This window comes from Camelus bactrianus, chromosome 9 (genome assembly GCF_048773025.1).
Source record: "Camelus bactrianus isolate YW-2024 breed Bactrian camel chromosome 9, ASM4877302v1, whole genome shotgun sequence".
In the NCBI taxonomy this organism is placed as follows: domain Eukaryota; kingdom Metazoa; phylum Chordata; class Mammalia; order Artiodactyla; family Camelidae; genus Camelus; species Camelus bactrianus.
This window is the reverse complement of record NC_133547.1, coordinates 69,795,027-69,809,167: the sequence shown is the minus strand read 5'-3', so window position 1 is coordinate 69,809,167 and position 14,141 is coordinate 69,795,027. Positions and strand designations below refer to the sequence as shown.

The following is a 14,141-nucleotide window of genomic DNA, read 5'->3' as shown; positions in this document are numbered from 1 at the left end:
AAGGACCAGCCTAGAGGCCTGAGTTACCCGGGGTGAGGCCGGCAGCTGTGTTGTTCCTGTGGGCTCACGGGGGGCCAGAGCTGGTGATGGGAGTGGGTGTAAATGAGGAAAGGAGAGGTAGAAGGGCTGGAGGCAGTGAGGCTGGGGCTCTTTTCTGTGTCCTGAACTGCCCACGCCCTGCTCATGCCTACTCTTCTCTGTGGCAGCGGGAGGTGGGTTCTCTGCTCTGATGCCCTCTGTGACTTGGCATGATTCTGTCTGCTGTCTGGGCTTCAGTTCCCCATCAGTCCCTATGAAGTTGGGAAGGATCATTCTTTCAGCAGGCATTTGCTGTATTAAGCCCCTACTTTTTGTCATGCTCCATGCGGAGCATGGGGAATATGCTAATGAAAAAGTTCCCCCAGGAGCTGGGGCTTTAAGAGGTAAATGTTGGGGATCCTTCCTGGTGTGGGAGAGCAAAGACCAGACCAAGGGAGAGTTTGTCAGACCAGACCGGGGTGGGGGGAGGGCCCTGAGTCCTCCTGGCTTGCCTGCAGCCAGCACTCTCTAGTCCTCTGTCCTTTTGTTCATTGCCCACTTAGGATCTAGGGCCCCAGGCCAGACTCTAGGGCATGTGTCCACTCCCAGTAGGAAAGTGGCTTGGCAGATGGGAGGAGGGGAGGCCCTTTGAACCCTAGCAGGCTGGTCCAGTTTTCTGAGCAGGTTCCTGCATGAGAAGCCAGTCCAGTACCCCTGCACAAACCCTCACCCAGAGCCAGGGAGCTGGCTCCGTTCCTTGGCAACATCTTGAGGAATCCAGTCGCTGCACACAGGCTCCCTTCCTCTCCCCTCCCACCGCCTTCCTGCCTGCTGCCTGCGGGGGACGGGGGGCCGGGAGGCGGAGGCGGAGGCAGAGAGAGTCAGAGGCAGCGGAGCCCCATTATAAATCCCAGCAGAGCTCAGGCAGCGAGCAGACAGCTCTGAGCTTCAACGAGGGCCCCTGCCGCCTTCTCTGCCACCCTCCAACCCCGGACTCCCATCTGTCCTCGGCCATGGCTCTTCCACCTCTCTCATGGTTGCTCCGCTTGGCTGCCTTCTGCCATCTGACCATGCTGCTGGCCGGTGAGTGGGGTGGACTCAAGCATCAGCAGGGTGGGGGGCCCCCAGCCCCACTTATATCCCTTATGCCTGACATCAGGGCCCCCAGATTCTGCCCCGGTAAGGCTGAGGTCCATGGCTGTCCCCTCATGGCGGGTGTGCCAGAGTGGCCTGGGCACCTCCTGGGTCGAAGTCCTGGACACAGGGCTGCTCTTCCTGCTGGAAGGATTTCCAGTCTCCAGAGACTGTCCCTACCTGGCCCAGTGAGCAAGGTGGGGACCACATGGCAACGCAGAGGTGGTGTGGGCAGCACAAGGTGCCAGGTATGCGGGTGCTAGAAGGGTGGGGGTTGTGGGAGGCCTGAGGAGGCTCTTAGTGGGCACTTGGGTGGGAGCCCTGGTAGCCAGGGCTGGATCTCCCTGTCTGGGGTTAATATATAACCCTCAGCCTCAGCTCCTGAGTCTCAGCTTGGCCCTGGGCCAGGCCACTGTTGGGACTTTCTCCTGCCGTAATTTCAAGTCCTCTCCAGGAGTAGGGGACCCAGGACCTGTGGAGGTCAAGGTCATTGCAGATCATGAACTGTGCTCGTCACTGTTGCTCTGGTCTGTAGCCCCGATCCCTCTGCCTTTGCCTCCCCTATGATAGTGTCTTTCTCCTCCAAGCATAGCTTAGAAAATGTTTGCACCTCCAGTCACTTGCTTTCTGGAGCCTGAGACCTGGTAGGGCATGATGTACCCATCCCACCTGACATGAGAAAGATGGAGGCCCAAAAAGGTTTAGAAACGGGCCTGGGGATGCACCGTTAGCAAGTAGGGCAGGAGAGGATAAGACTGGATGGAGGCAGGAGAGGGTGTGGATGCGTGCTCGCCACTTCTGTGGGTCACACTGCCTCCAAGAACCGTTTGAGTCAGCCCTATCTGCAGTGGGTACCCAGGCTATCTGGCAGGTTGAGGCTCAGAGAGGATGGGAACCTAGCTTAGGGCACACAGCCAGTCTGGGGAAATGAGAACCAGTCTCCAGCTTCCAGGACATGTCCATGGAGCAAACTGTCCCCTGACTCCCTCTTTGTGGTGAAAACCCACCAGTGGGACAGAGAGCAGATGGTTGGGTATGGTGGGGGCCAAGTGCCACTGGCCTTCCTCCTTCCTGAGCTTGAACCCTGAGCCCTAAGTATTTAGGGATAGTGAGTACTGGAAAACAAGGAGTCAGATGGAGGTTGCTTTGCCATAGCCGTGACCCAGTGGGGTTTTGCCTTCTTTGGTCCCAGCTACTGCACCTTTAAATATAGCTCTTGCCTCCTGTGTGGTGAGGCTCCTATGCCTATGAGGGCATTTTGGAAGTGGGAGGAGGATTACTTAGACTAAACTGGCAGGGTAGGGGGGGCTTCCATTCTGAGATGGAGAGGGGATCTGGGGGAACTCTGGATGCTCTAACCAGCACCCTGAGGCTTCAAAATCATCAGGTTCCTGCCCTAACCTTGGTCACTGGTTTTGCTGGGAGATACTCAGATTATTTCAACCCTTCTGAGCCTCAGTTTCTGCTCCCACAAGACTGGGCATTTGGCCAGGCTCATTTTGGAGGTCCTCATACACATGGACATTTGTGGCTCTGAGAGCCCCCCTGGGAGCCCCTGTAGGACTAGGGAGTGGTCCACAATCCAGAGAGGCCTGGAGCGGGGCTGGGGGCTTTGTGGCTACCACCCTGGCTGGTGCAGGGTGGCTGCGTCAGTTCCCAAATGTGAGTTTGCAGGGCTGTGTCAGGCGGGAAGCTCCTCTGCTTTATATAACAAACCTGCAGATACAAGTCAGAGCAGAGAATTTTTCTCCCCAAGCACTGACGCATCCACTCCCACTCAAGCCCCAGCAAGAGAGAGAGAAAAAAAAATCTGACTTAAACTGATGTCGTCTGCCCCTCTGATTAGCGGTGGGGGTGGATGGGGAAGGCAGAGGAGGATAAATCCAGAGTGTCAGATCCAGGCCCCTGTCATATTTAAATAAAAATTCCTTTATTTCTCTGTTGGCTAAAATTTTATATGTCACAAGGCGCTTGCTTGTGCGTTTTGTTGATTCATTCAATAGGTGAGCACCTACTCTGTGCCAGGCACTGACCTAGGTGCTGGGGCCACATCAGTGAATAAAACTGCCAGAGATTCCAGCCCTCAGGGTGCTGAACATCAACTGGAGAAGACAGACAACACTCAAATCAGTGAATGATTTGGTCTGTTAGAAGGGAAAAAGTACTGCAATTTTAAAAAAGATGGGGGTGTTGACATTTTAAGGGGTCAGGGAAGAAGGAGGCATTGAGGTAGGCAGGGGAGGGAGTCGTGTGGGTGTCTCTAGGGCAGTGTCCTCAGTTGTGGGATTTAGCCCCCAGGGGACATTTGGCAATTTCTGGAGACATTTGTGGTTGTTCCAAATGTGCCAGCGTTTTTGGTTGGGGTACCTAGGCATCTAGCGCTTGGAGGCCAGGGATGGATGATGCCAAACACCCTGCAGTACACAGGACAGCCCCCACAACAAAGAAGTATGTGCGCTAAATGTCAGTGGTGTTTGCTGTTGAGGAAACCCTGCTTTAACGGTCCAGTTATTTTAAAAACTTTATTTTCATAATCACCCTGTGAAGCCAGTATTATGTCCATTTTACAGGTGAGGGAACAGGGAGGCTCAGAGAGCCTAAGTGACTTGTCCAGGACACACAGATTAGCAATGGCTCAAGCCCTCTCTCTATCATCCAAAGACCCAGAGACCCAGAACATTCCTGTCTTTTCCTGCCTGTAATCCTCCAAATAGTCCTTGAGTACCAGCCTAATGGACACGTCCTCTAAGAAGCCTCCCCTGATCACTTGCAGTTGGAAGGGTCTTTTCCCTCATGTAAACCCCAGCACATTTGGGGTCTGTTCTGAAACATGGTCCTTCTACCTGGCATTTAAGGCAGCCTAGAACAGTGGGAGGAAAACCTTTAGGAGCTGGGAGGAAAACCAGATCTGCCACTAAGCAGCTATGTGACTTTGGGCAAGTCATTTAACCTCTCTGATCCTCAGCTTCTGCATATTTAAAATTGGGATAAAATATTGTCTTTTCTGGGATGTTGGAAATTAATGAGAGCAGATATGTGTGTGTGCTGAGCATAGGGTCCAATACACAGTAGGTGCTCGACTAAGAAAAGCTCTGGTACTTTGTGGTTGTGTTTTAGCTGGCCATCAGGTTGGGAGACTTCTGAAGGCAGAGATGGGCCTTGGTCATCCCTCTACACCTCACAGGAACTGGCAAGAGGAAGGTCAACATTTGTTGGTCCACTGAGTAAACACGGTGATCTGATCGCATTTACTGGAATTGAAGTGCTCTCTCTAAGCTCAGCACCAGCACCTTCTTGAGAAAGAGCTCAGGGTTAAGGATGAGAGGGCCTGGGTCTTTGTATATACTCAAAAGTAATTCAAACAAGTGTTGGCTGAGTCAGGAAATGGATGGGTGAATGGATGGATGGGTGAAGGTTGTGTAAGTGGGCTGGTGAGAGATGGGTGGGTGGGTAGATGAAGGGGGTGGAGGATGTGTAACGGATGGACAGGTGGTGGGTGGGTGAGTTAGGCACAGGTAGGTGGATGGATGGCGTGAGTAGGGATGGGTGCAAGGGAGATAAGTGGGTGGTAGGGAATGGGTAGGGGATTGACAAGCGGGGGCAGATACATGGGTGAATGGATAGATGGATGGGGAGGTGGGTGGAGGGATAAATAGATTGATACATTATTTCATTCAATGAATATTTTTATCCACCTTGTGCTTGATGCTGGGAAACACTGTGACACCAAGACAGATGAGGTCCCTGTCCTGACCCTCATATGACAGATAATAGATGACTGGCTGGTGGAGGCATTATCTCCAGTTATAGAAAAGAAAACCTCAGTTCTAAGAAGAAAAGCCCCTAGGTTAGTTAGACAACCTTCCCAGGCAGAACCAAGAACAGAGCCTGGCCAGGCCATTCAGGCACCATGGCAGAGGATGAGGACTTCGGGGACAGGTTGCCTTTGTGGCTCTTTAAAGCCCTGGAGGTGGGCAGTGGCCTTCTCCACCCTGGGAAGGAGAGTTAGACCTGACCTTACTTACTTATCCCTCCTGCCCACTGGGCAGCCTCCTGGGCTCCAAGTCAGCCAGGGGCACTGGGGATTCCCCCGGAAGACACCTGCCTGACCCGGCCAGGGGGCTGGCTCCTGGCTCTCCTCAGCAAGGGCCTGGAGAGGCTGCAGCTGAGTCATTTCGAGGTCCCGCTGGGGGAGAAGGAGGGCGATAAGGCTGCAAGGTGTCTTTCACATCCTGTTCCTCAGAGAGAAAGGGCAGCTGGTGACTCAGGGACCAGCTATGGGGAACCCCCTTGCTCATCTCGGGAGCTTCTAGTGCTGCCTCCTGATGGCCCAGCACAGCCCTGCAAGCCCTGAACCCCCTTCCCACAAGGCAGGGTGGGCCAAGGAGAAAGGCGAGTGATGGGAGGAAGGGTGGCAGATTCTAGGTGTGTGCGCCCGCCTCTGTTTGGGAAGGCGGAGCCCATTTGGTCTATGTGTCCATATACACTAAGTATTTGTGCATAAGCAATGTGTATTTTGGTTGAACCTGGGGTCGCCTGGTGCCTCTTCAGCTCTTCAGAGCTAAATAAGTTTGCTCTCTTGATTCCACTGCCCTGGAAGTCCTAGCCTCTAGATTTTTGCAAAACCCGCCAGGGTCTTGCTTCTTCAGCCAATGACCTTGACCCAGATCTGAAACTTAGGCTCTTCCTCTTTTTCTGCACGTCCTTCTTGAGCTTTCACCAAGCCAATTTTGGTGGAGGTTCTAGGGGGTGAGGCGGAGGTGGAAATGCAGTGCAAACCACTTTGAATGTTTGTATGAAATACTTGGTTTCTCAACCATCTGTTGAGTCACCCTCATCCTGTCCTGGAGTTTCTCTCTGGCTCCATGTGGGACCCAGCCATCTGCAGGGTCCCACTCTGCCCCCACCCTATGCACAAGCCCACCATTATTCCTCCTCCTTACTCCTGCTCCCCCAGCTTGCCCTCGGAATCCAAAAGGCCATTCAGTTCCTCTTGGCAACTGCTTCCAAACTCATCCTGGCTCACGATGGCAGCACAAAGGATCACCTACTCAGCACACCCTCTCCCCTACCACCTTCCCTAAATATGTCCTTACATATTTAAAAATTTTGATTATCTACTGTATGTGTCTGATTACATGTATGCCTTCATGTGTTTTTGTTGGGGGGAAGCATATATGTGCCATTGTGTTTGTTGCTGTGAGTGTACATGTGTGTATGTGTCATGGAGTCTACACGTGGGATGTAGATGGACAGAGGTCTGGGTGTGTCTCAGAGGTCGAGATCCACGAATATGGATCAGGCTGAGAGGAAGAAATGGGATGTGCATGGGAGGGGGTGATAGTGAACCGGTGACTGACTCTGGCAAAGGCAGGGTTGGGGGAAGGGCAGCGCCATGGGCCCAGAAGGGAGGGGAGCCAGGCCTGGCAGTAGAGCCTGTTCCATCACTTGCTGCCTGGGTAACCTCCCCTGGTGTACAACAGACCAACTACATCAATTTAATTTTTAAAATTAAACACTTAGGACGTACAGGGCATTAGAGCTTTATAAGTAAGAATTCATTTTTATTCATCCTTATTACAACCTACAGGGTAGATACTGTTGTTGTCCCTATTTTATAGGTGGGGAAACTGAGGCCTGGAGAGGTTTGGCCGAGGATGGGGGGCTGAGGTCAAGGATTTGCAGGGCATCCATTCTGGCTTGGGTGGTATGGCTGGGACAAGCTGGCATGGGGCTGGGAAGCCAGATGTCCTTGGACAGTCCTGCTGACTGGGGGCCTCTGTGGGCTCAGGACAACAACGTGGTGTGAATAAATGCAGCATCCAGTGCAGCAAGATGACCACCTCGAAGATCCCCGTGAATCGTCTAGTCCAGTACCAACGAAATCAAGAATCATGCAACAGACGTGCCATCATGTAGGTACTGCCTTCCTGGCCTCTGCATTCCTTTCAGGTCCCAGGGATTGTCCCAGGCCTCTGCTAATCTATCTCCGCATCCTCTTACCCCAACCTGGGCTTCTGGCCAAGGGCCTCTGCAAATGCTCCTTCTGCCCCTGACCTGCCAGCCCCTTTGCCGACATTAGTATCTGTGCCACAAGGCCAGGGTGAGATGTGACTTCCTGAATGGCCATGGCCTGAAACAGCCATGCAGGGTGGTAATTCCTCCTGGGCCAAAGGGTGTTTTCTGTAGCACTGGAACCTGTTAGGTTTCCTGGGGAGGTAAAGCAGGGTGATCTGAAAGTATAGGCTCCAGACACCAACAGATCTGGTATAAATCCTGGCTTCACCACTGCCAGACTGGGTGGCCCTGGTCACGTCGCCTACCCTCTGCACTTTAGTTTCCTTATTTGTAAAGTGGGTAGTTGGGAGGATGAAAGGAAATAATGAGACTAAAGTGCTTGTCAGGGTGCCCTTCCTGGAAGAAGCTGACAATAGGAGAGGCCAAGATTATTATCTCCATTGGACAGAGGCGGAAATAGAAAACACTCTGAGACCTTGGGGAGGGGTCAAGCCGAACCAGCTTTCCCTCTGGCTGTTGGGCCCCCTGGCCATGTTGGCTGCTTGCTCCTTGGGGTCCCTCTTGGTATTACCCAATCGCTCAGCCCTGAGGACTTTCCCCAGGACTTATTTCTGGGTCCTGAAGCAGCCTCTCGGCCAAGACCCAGCCAGACCCGGAGGCCTGGCAACAGGAAGTGGCCAGTGGGCCTTCAAAGTAGAGGCTCCACTAAAGGAAGCTGTTGTTCCTCCCATTGATTGTTACGAAGTGGGGCAAGTGTGCCAGTGCCCAACTTGCTCTGGGACCTGTCAAGATTCACTTCCCCCAGATTCTCCCATATATTTGCTTCTGTTTTCTAGGCGAAGGGGAAGTAGGACGCTCCACAGAGGGGATGACAGCACCAGGGTGGCACTGCGCCTGAGGGTCCTGCAGGGTCACACTTGCTTTCTGCACCTCTCGGGCTTCCCAGCATACTGGAGCCAGGCACATTTACATGACTTCTCTGAGCCTCAGTTTTCTCATCTGTAAAATGGGGGTATGTGTGACATCTTGCAGGATGGGTGTGAATTTTAAACAGGCAAAATGCCTAGCACAGGCTGTGGCCAGCTCTGAGCTGTGATCTCAGCCGTGAACCAACCACACTCAGCTTCAAAGGAAGTTCAACATTTGGGTGGCACTCGGGGCCACCATATATAGGGCTGTAGGTCCCTAGGTGCACTTGCAGCCTGAGGACACACACTAGGAGCAGAGCGTGGCAGTCCAGAGGGCAGCCTGTAGCTGAGGGAGAGGAGGAAGAGGATGCTGTGACATTGAGTCCTTTCCACAGTGAGGAGGACCCAACACCAAGCATGTCAGTCACACACCTGGTAGCAGAGAACACCTGTGACGACTCTTCCCAGTCAGAAAACTCACTGTCCAAAGCCCCCTCCTTTCATGTTAATGACTTTATTATGAACGTTTTTATTGCTAACATTGATCTACTCCGAGCCAGGTGCTTTACATCATTTTCACTGTATTCAATAACACAGAAGTAGGGTGACCAACTTGTCCCAGTTTGCCAGAGTTTTCACAAAAAAGTCCTGCATCTTGAGATCCCCCTCAGTCTCAGTTTTTTGGGGGTTGGTTGGTCACCCTATGAAAGGTAGGTCTCTCTCTCCAGTTCTCAGGTGAGAACACAGAAGTTCCAGAAGCTGAGCTGCTCCAGCGAAGAAGCTCACAGCTCACAGCTAATAAGTGGTGGGGGGAGGATTTCCAGCCAGCTCTGCGGAGCATTTGCATGGTGCCCCTACTCTGTATGGCATCTGAGCATCTGGGTCCCTATCTTCCTTCCTTGCAGCTTGACAACTGTGAAGGGACTATTAATCTGTGCTGACCCAAAGGAGGAATGGGTCCAGAAAGCCATGGAGTATCTAGACCGCCAGACTGCTGCTCCGGCTCAAAATGGCGGCACATTTGAGAGGCAAATCGGTACGAGTGAGCCCGCGACCACCCCAGCCACCAGAGGAATGGACAGGTCTGCCGTCTCCCAGACCAAAGTCACAGGTGAAAGCAGTAGCCAGGAGGCACAGAGGGCCTTCGAGACTTCCCCAGAGCTGCCAACAGGAGTGGCTGATTCCAGGGGAACCAGATCCCCCTCCACATCAGAGGCTCCAGATGGAAGGCCCAAGAGAACTGAACTTTTCAACGAGGCTGCCATCACCACCACCACGTCTTGGCAGAGTTCTACTGCCTACCAACCTGGGTCAGGCCTCTGGGCTAAGGAGAAAGCCTCTGAGGCCCCCTCCACCCAGGCCCCCCCCACCCAGGCCCCCTCCACCCAGGCCCCCCCCACCCAGGCCCCCTCCACCCAGACCCCCGCCACCCAGACCCTCCCCACCCAGGCCCCCTCCACCCAGGCCTCCTCCACCCAGGCCCCTACTATTTCACATGCAGCCCTGGAGAACAACACCGGGTCTGAAGGCCAACCTGTGTGGATCAAGACACAGTACCCCACTCCAGAGAACTCTCTAGGGCCCAACGAGATGGGTCCCATTTCAACTCCCATGGATGCTTTTGTGGGGACTGGCAGCACGCCGGACATCTTCGTGGTCCCTGTCTCCTCTGAAGGGGCCCCCAGCATGGATCCCCTGCTGTTGGGCAGCATGGCCCCCAGAGCCGAGGAGCCCATTCACACCACAGTAGACCCCCAGAGGCTGGGCATTCCCGACTCCCAGGCAGCCACCCGGAGGCAGGCAGTGGGGCTGTTGGCCTTCCTTGGTCTCCTGTTCTGCCTGGGGTTGGCCATGTTTGCCTACCAGAGACTGCAGGGCTGCCCCCGCAAGACGGCAGGGGACACGATAAATGGGCTTTGCTATGTCCCCCGGAGCTGTGGCAGTAACACATATGTCCTGGTGCCAGTGTGAGCTGCCCACCTGCCTGCGTCCAGTTGCTAGATTCAGCTTCCTGGGGTTGTCCATTTTCACACCCACCCTCACCCAAGGGCCTGGCCTGAGCTGGGATGATTGGAACAGGGAGGTGGGATCCTCCAGGTTGGACTGTTCTCAGCTCCTGGAGGCCACTCTTGGCCGTTCCTGACCTGCTGGAGACAAAGAGGGTGGCCTCCACAACTCACTCCAATGTCCCGAGTCAGAAAACTCCCCTCTGCTGTTGGCTGTTTAGAGAGGGTCCCTTAGACACCATGCCAGCCCCAGTGAACAATTATTTCATTGACCACCCAGCTCCTCTGATCACCGTCCCCCTGTGGGTACCATGGTCATCCCATCTCATAAACAAGCCTCAGGCCAGGCCCCTTCTGCCCCCTCCCTCAGACTTGATCATGTCTTTTGGCTCCGGCTGCGGTTGCCAGTCACCCCAGCTACCTGTGGTGCTAGCTCCCTGACCCCTTGTACAGACCCCTTCTCCCCAGCCGGGGGCCTATCTTTTCTTGCATGAGGCTAGTGTGGTGTGTTTCCTGGGACTGCTCCCAGCAGAGGATCTGCTCTCAGTTAGACATCATGAGAATGGAAGATGAAGTTATCTGGTGGCTCTGATTTTTTTCCCTCCTCAATCTGTGCCATGTGGTGGAGGAACATTGACTATGAGCGTGAAGGCTGCGGGTCTAGTCCCAGGCCCACCAAGGCATTCGTACCTCGTTTCCCATCTGTAAAAGTGAAGAGGGATGGCAAATATGTGGCAATAACCCATACTTCTGGTAGACATCACTCACTGATCCAGAGACCCCTTTCCCCAGACCCTGGGCGCAGTCGTATAACCTTCATCAGCAGAGCACCTTAGCCAGCTCTACCAACTGATGAGACTGGCAAGTTGGTCAACGCTGTGACCTGGTGGGCCTGCAAAGGAGAGATTTGGTAGCGCAGGCCCTGCCCTACTGCGGGAGTCAGCACTGAGGGCCCCCTGGGAGGGGACTGGGCTGGGGCACTTGAGGGGCAGAGACCAACTCTGTAGGCACCTCCCTGGCTTTGAGAACAGCCCCTCCCTGTGTCTGCCTGGCTCAAAGGGACACTGAGACAGCCCAGCAAGCAACAAGTGACAGGATGAAGGAGGAGGGGAGGCCCGCAAGCTCCGGGAAAGGAGCCGGGGAGCAGCTGCAGGGACCAGCCACCCTCCTTCGTTAGGGACATTTGCTCTTTCTTTCATGTGGCCTGGGTCCCCTTCCACCTTTCCTGCTTCCCAAATACACTGTTCTCTGCACTCCGAGACCTCCTGCCCTCCCCTTCACCCCTACCACAGGCAGGGCCAGGAATTTCCGTGATGTTTTCTATGAGATCAGAATCCACCGTGGAAACCAGAGGTTCCTGTGCAGAGGGACCGGCTGGGGAGGGGAAGTTGTGGACATAAAGTCTGGGGTTCCCTTTTTGGCTGCCAATGACAAGGGCAGGCCTGGATGGGGCCGGAGTCTCGCTGGGTGGGCCAGCACCCCCCGGCCAGAGCTGTACTTGCAGGTCTTACCCCTCAGGGTCCCGGGCCATAGCTCCCCATCTGCCTCTAATTTTCCCTGAAGGAGTTCTTTGCCCCCCACCAGAGGAGCCTCCCATGGCCTAGGCTTCCCCCAGGTATGGCTGACACTTTTTTGCAGACGAGTGCTAAGAGAAAGCACATACAGCTTGGGTCCACAGAGAGAGGGGGCCGCATCGCCCTGCCCACCTGGCCCTCCTGCAACCCCCTGCAGGGCATGGCATGGATGTTTGGGCCTGGCTAGAGTTGGGGGCACTCTGACAGCTCAGAGAGAAGGACTGCAGGTCTGAATGCACTTTTTTGGGCCCCTCTTGGCTGGGAGCCTTCAAGAAGGAGGGCACCTGTGGGGCTCCCCTCTGTGAGGAAGCAGCTGGGGGCAGTGAGTCCCCCTTCCACAGACTTTGTGAGTTCCCCCAAGCAGGACAGGGACAAAGACAATTTGGGGAGGACTTTGGAAGGAGTTGGTTGGTTGATCCTTTTGCTTTTCCAACCCTATCACCAATGTCTGTGCCATTTTGTATTTTCCTAATAAAATAGAGAAGTTGAGAATCAAATAAAGTTGCTTTTCCTAGGGCAGGCTCAGCAACCAGAGAGGATGGAACAAGAGAGGGGCCAAGACTTCCTGGGGCAGCACTGGGGACCCCTGGGGCAGAGGGGCAGGGACTTTTACAGTCAGCAGGAGAAGGGGCACTGGGAATGGGGTAAGGGGGTTCAGCATCTACCCAGCTATGTGACCTTGGACAACATATAAAATCAGGTGTGAGACTTCTCCTAGTGGCTTCTGTCCCTGGAAGGAACCAAAATCCATTATGAAGCCATCTCTGCCACCATGCCTACTAAACCACCATTTTGGGGGCCTTGGTATCACCATTAGTGACCTAGTGACCCATAGGAGCAAATTGGGCCACATTTTCCTCTTTGCTGCCTTGACTCATTGCTGGTCCAGATAAAGATCAAAGAGGGATTACTCTTCAAGGGACTTGGGTGTTCATAGATATGACCCAAGTACAAACCTCCTGGTGGCTTCTAAGTCCTCCAATGGCCCAGGATGGCATCATAAGAGCTGCTCTGTACAGTTGTGTAGGTTGGGAACTGCACAAGGTGCAGTATTATTATATACAGTATTTCATGGATTCTTAGATGCACATTTTTTTTCACATTGTGACATCTTTGGAATTGATATTTGTCTTGTAATCAATAGCTTGTTGTAGTTTAATTGACAGGCCTTTTGTTCTTTATTAGTAGCTTATTAAATATCAGAATGTCTTGTAATCAAAGGCATCTTAGGCTCAATGTCTACATGGTGTTTTTAAAAATTAGAGGCAACATTTAAAAATCGGGAAATTACACACCCAAACCCACTTTTCGATGCTCTCTCAGGTGACTCAGAAGGTCTGGCCTCACTGGATGGTGTTCCCCCAGGATAACAATGGACAAAGCCTGAGCAGTGGCTGCCCCCTTGATATGGGACAGGCCAGGGTGAGACTACCCAGTTCTCTGCCATCCCCTCCACTTCTTGGTGCTCCTGGACCCTGTGGCCATGTCAGTTGCCCTTCTATTTTTCTTATACTAAGGGTATTTTCCCCTGAGCCCAAGTCTTCATCAAAAGTAGGACAAGGAAAGACAGACCATGAAAGGCACATAATTTTTCTATACCCTAGCGTTCCTCATTTTACTACCTGCCCAGCCCCACAGACATTTTGGGTTTGAAGTTCCTGCAAGAAGCTAAGACTGCTTCCTCTGTGAAAGCTGCAAATTCTAGTACTGCCCTTAGCAACATGCAACAGCTCTCCTGTTCCATCCTGAGCCCATCCCTTCCTGAATTGCCCATTCTTACCCCCAGGAAGGAGCTCAGAGGCAAAAACTCACAGACCCCCATCCTCTCCCAGAACATCACCCTTTCAGCAACAGGAAACAACAACAGAGGTTTTGAAAGTGAAATATTTGTCCCTTACGTTCTTAGATAAGGTTTAACGCTTCATGGTCCGGAAGGGAATGGAGAGTGAGAGAAACCTGTATTCTTCCAGAGCAATTCCTTAGGGAGCCTGGGATATTTTTGTTTTATTTTCTCTTTCAGTTATAGAGCTAAACTTTAGCCAAAGTAATTCCCCACAATTAATGCAGTTTGGTGACGAGCTGGGACCTCTGAAACCTTTGATGGAGCTATTATATCTGAGATATAATACTAATACTAGTACTAATAATATTAAAATAGCCATTGTTTATTTAATGTTTACCATGTGCCAGGAAATATACAAAGTTCTTTATGTTCAAGGGCCCCCATCTGACAGATGATGAAAGCAAGGTTTTTAAAGGATATAGGACATGCCCAAGGTCACAAAGCAGAGCTGGAATATGACCTGAAGTCTTTCTCCGGGACTTGAGCCTTAACCACTGTTTTTGAAAGTGTGAGCCACAGAGAGTTTTTTGTTTGTTTGTTTTGGGGGTTGGGTTTTTTTGGAGGAGGGGGGGAGGGGGAGCAAAGAAAAGAGCGTCTTTATTGCTTTGCCCAGCAAAGGGAGTCACAGCAGGCTACTGCC

At 52.9% G+C, this 14,141-nt stretch overlaps 1 protein-coding gene across 3 annotated transcripts; it reads left to right on the top strand.

Annotated features, from left to right (window-relative positions):
* Nucleotides 1-327: 327 nt before the first annotated feature.
* On the top strand, nt 328-10,662 carry CX3CL1 (C-X3-C motif chemokine ligand 1). 3 transcript variants are annotated; one of them, XM_010967298.3, is made up of 4 exons: nt 328-1,101; nt 4,270-4,385; nt 6,944-7,067; nt 8,984-10,662. In XM_010967298.3, the coding sequence occupies exons 1-4, from the start codon at nt 1,052-1,054 to the stop codon at nt 10,047-10,049; spliced, it is 1,356 nt and encodes a 451-aa protein (XP_010965600.2). In that variant the 5' UTR covers nt 328-1,051; the 3' UTR covers nt 10,050-10,662. The 3 variants fall into 3 exon arrangements, with proteins under 3 accessions (XP_010965600.2, XP_010965601.3, XP_045360497.2); XM_010967299.3 differs by lacking the exon at nt 4,270-4,385 and having other exon boundaries at nt 472-1,101; XM_045504541.2 differs by lacking the exons at nt 328-1,101; nt 4,270-4,385 and adding an exon at nt 1,152-1,400.
* The last annotated feature ends 3,479 nt before the right edge of the window (nt 10,663-14,141 follow it).

What these genes read in the sequence shown, in the direction of transcription:
- CX3CL1 (XM_010967299.3), top strand. Translation starts at nt 711, where the DNA reads ATGAGAAGCCAGTCCAGTACCCCTGCACAAACCCTCACCCAGAGCCAG. An exon ending in TCTGACCATGCTGCTGGCCG is followed by an intron (nt 1,102 to 6,943) that starts GTGAGTGGGGTG and finishes CTGTGGGCTCAG; the next exon opens with GACAACAACGTGGTGTGAAT. An exon ending in TGCAACAGACGTGCCATCAT is followed by an intron (nt 7,068 to 8,983) that starts GTAGGTACTGCC and finishes CCTTCCTTGCAG; the next exon opens with CTTGACAACTGTGAAGGGAC.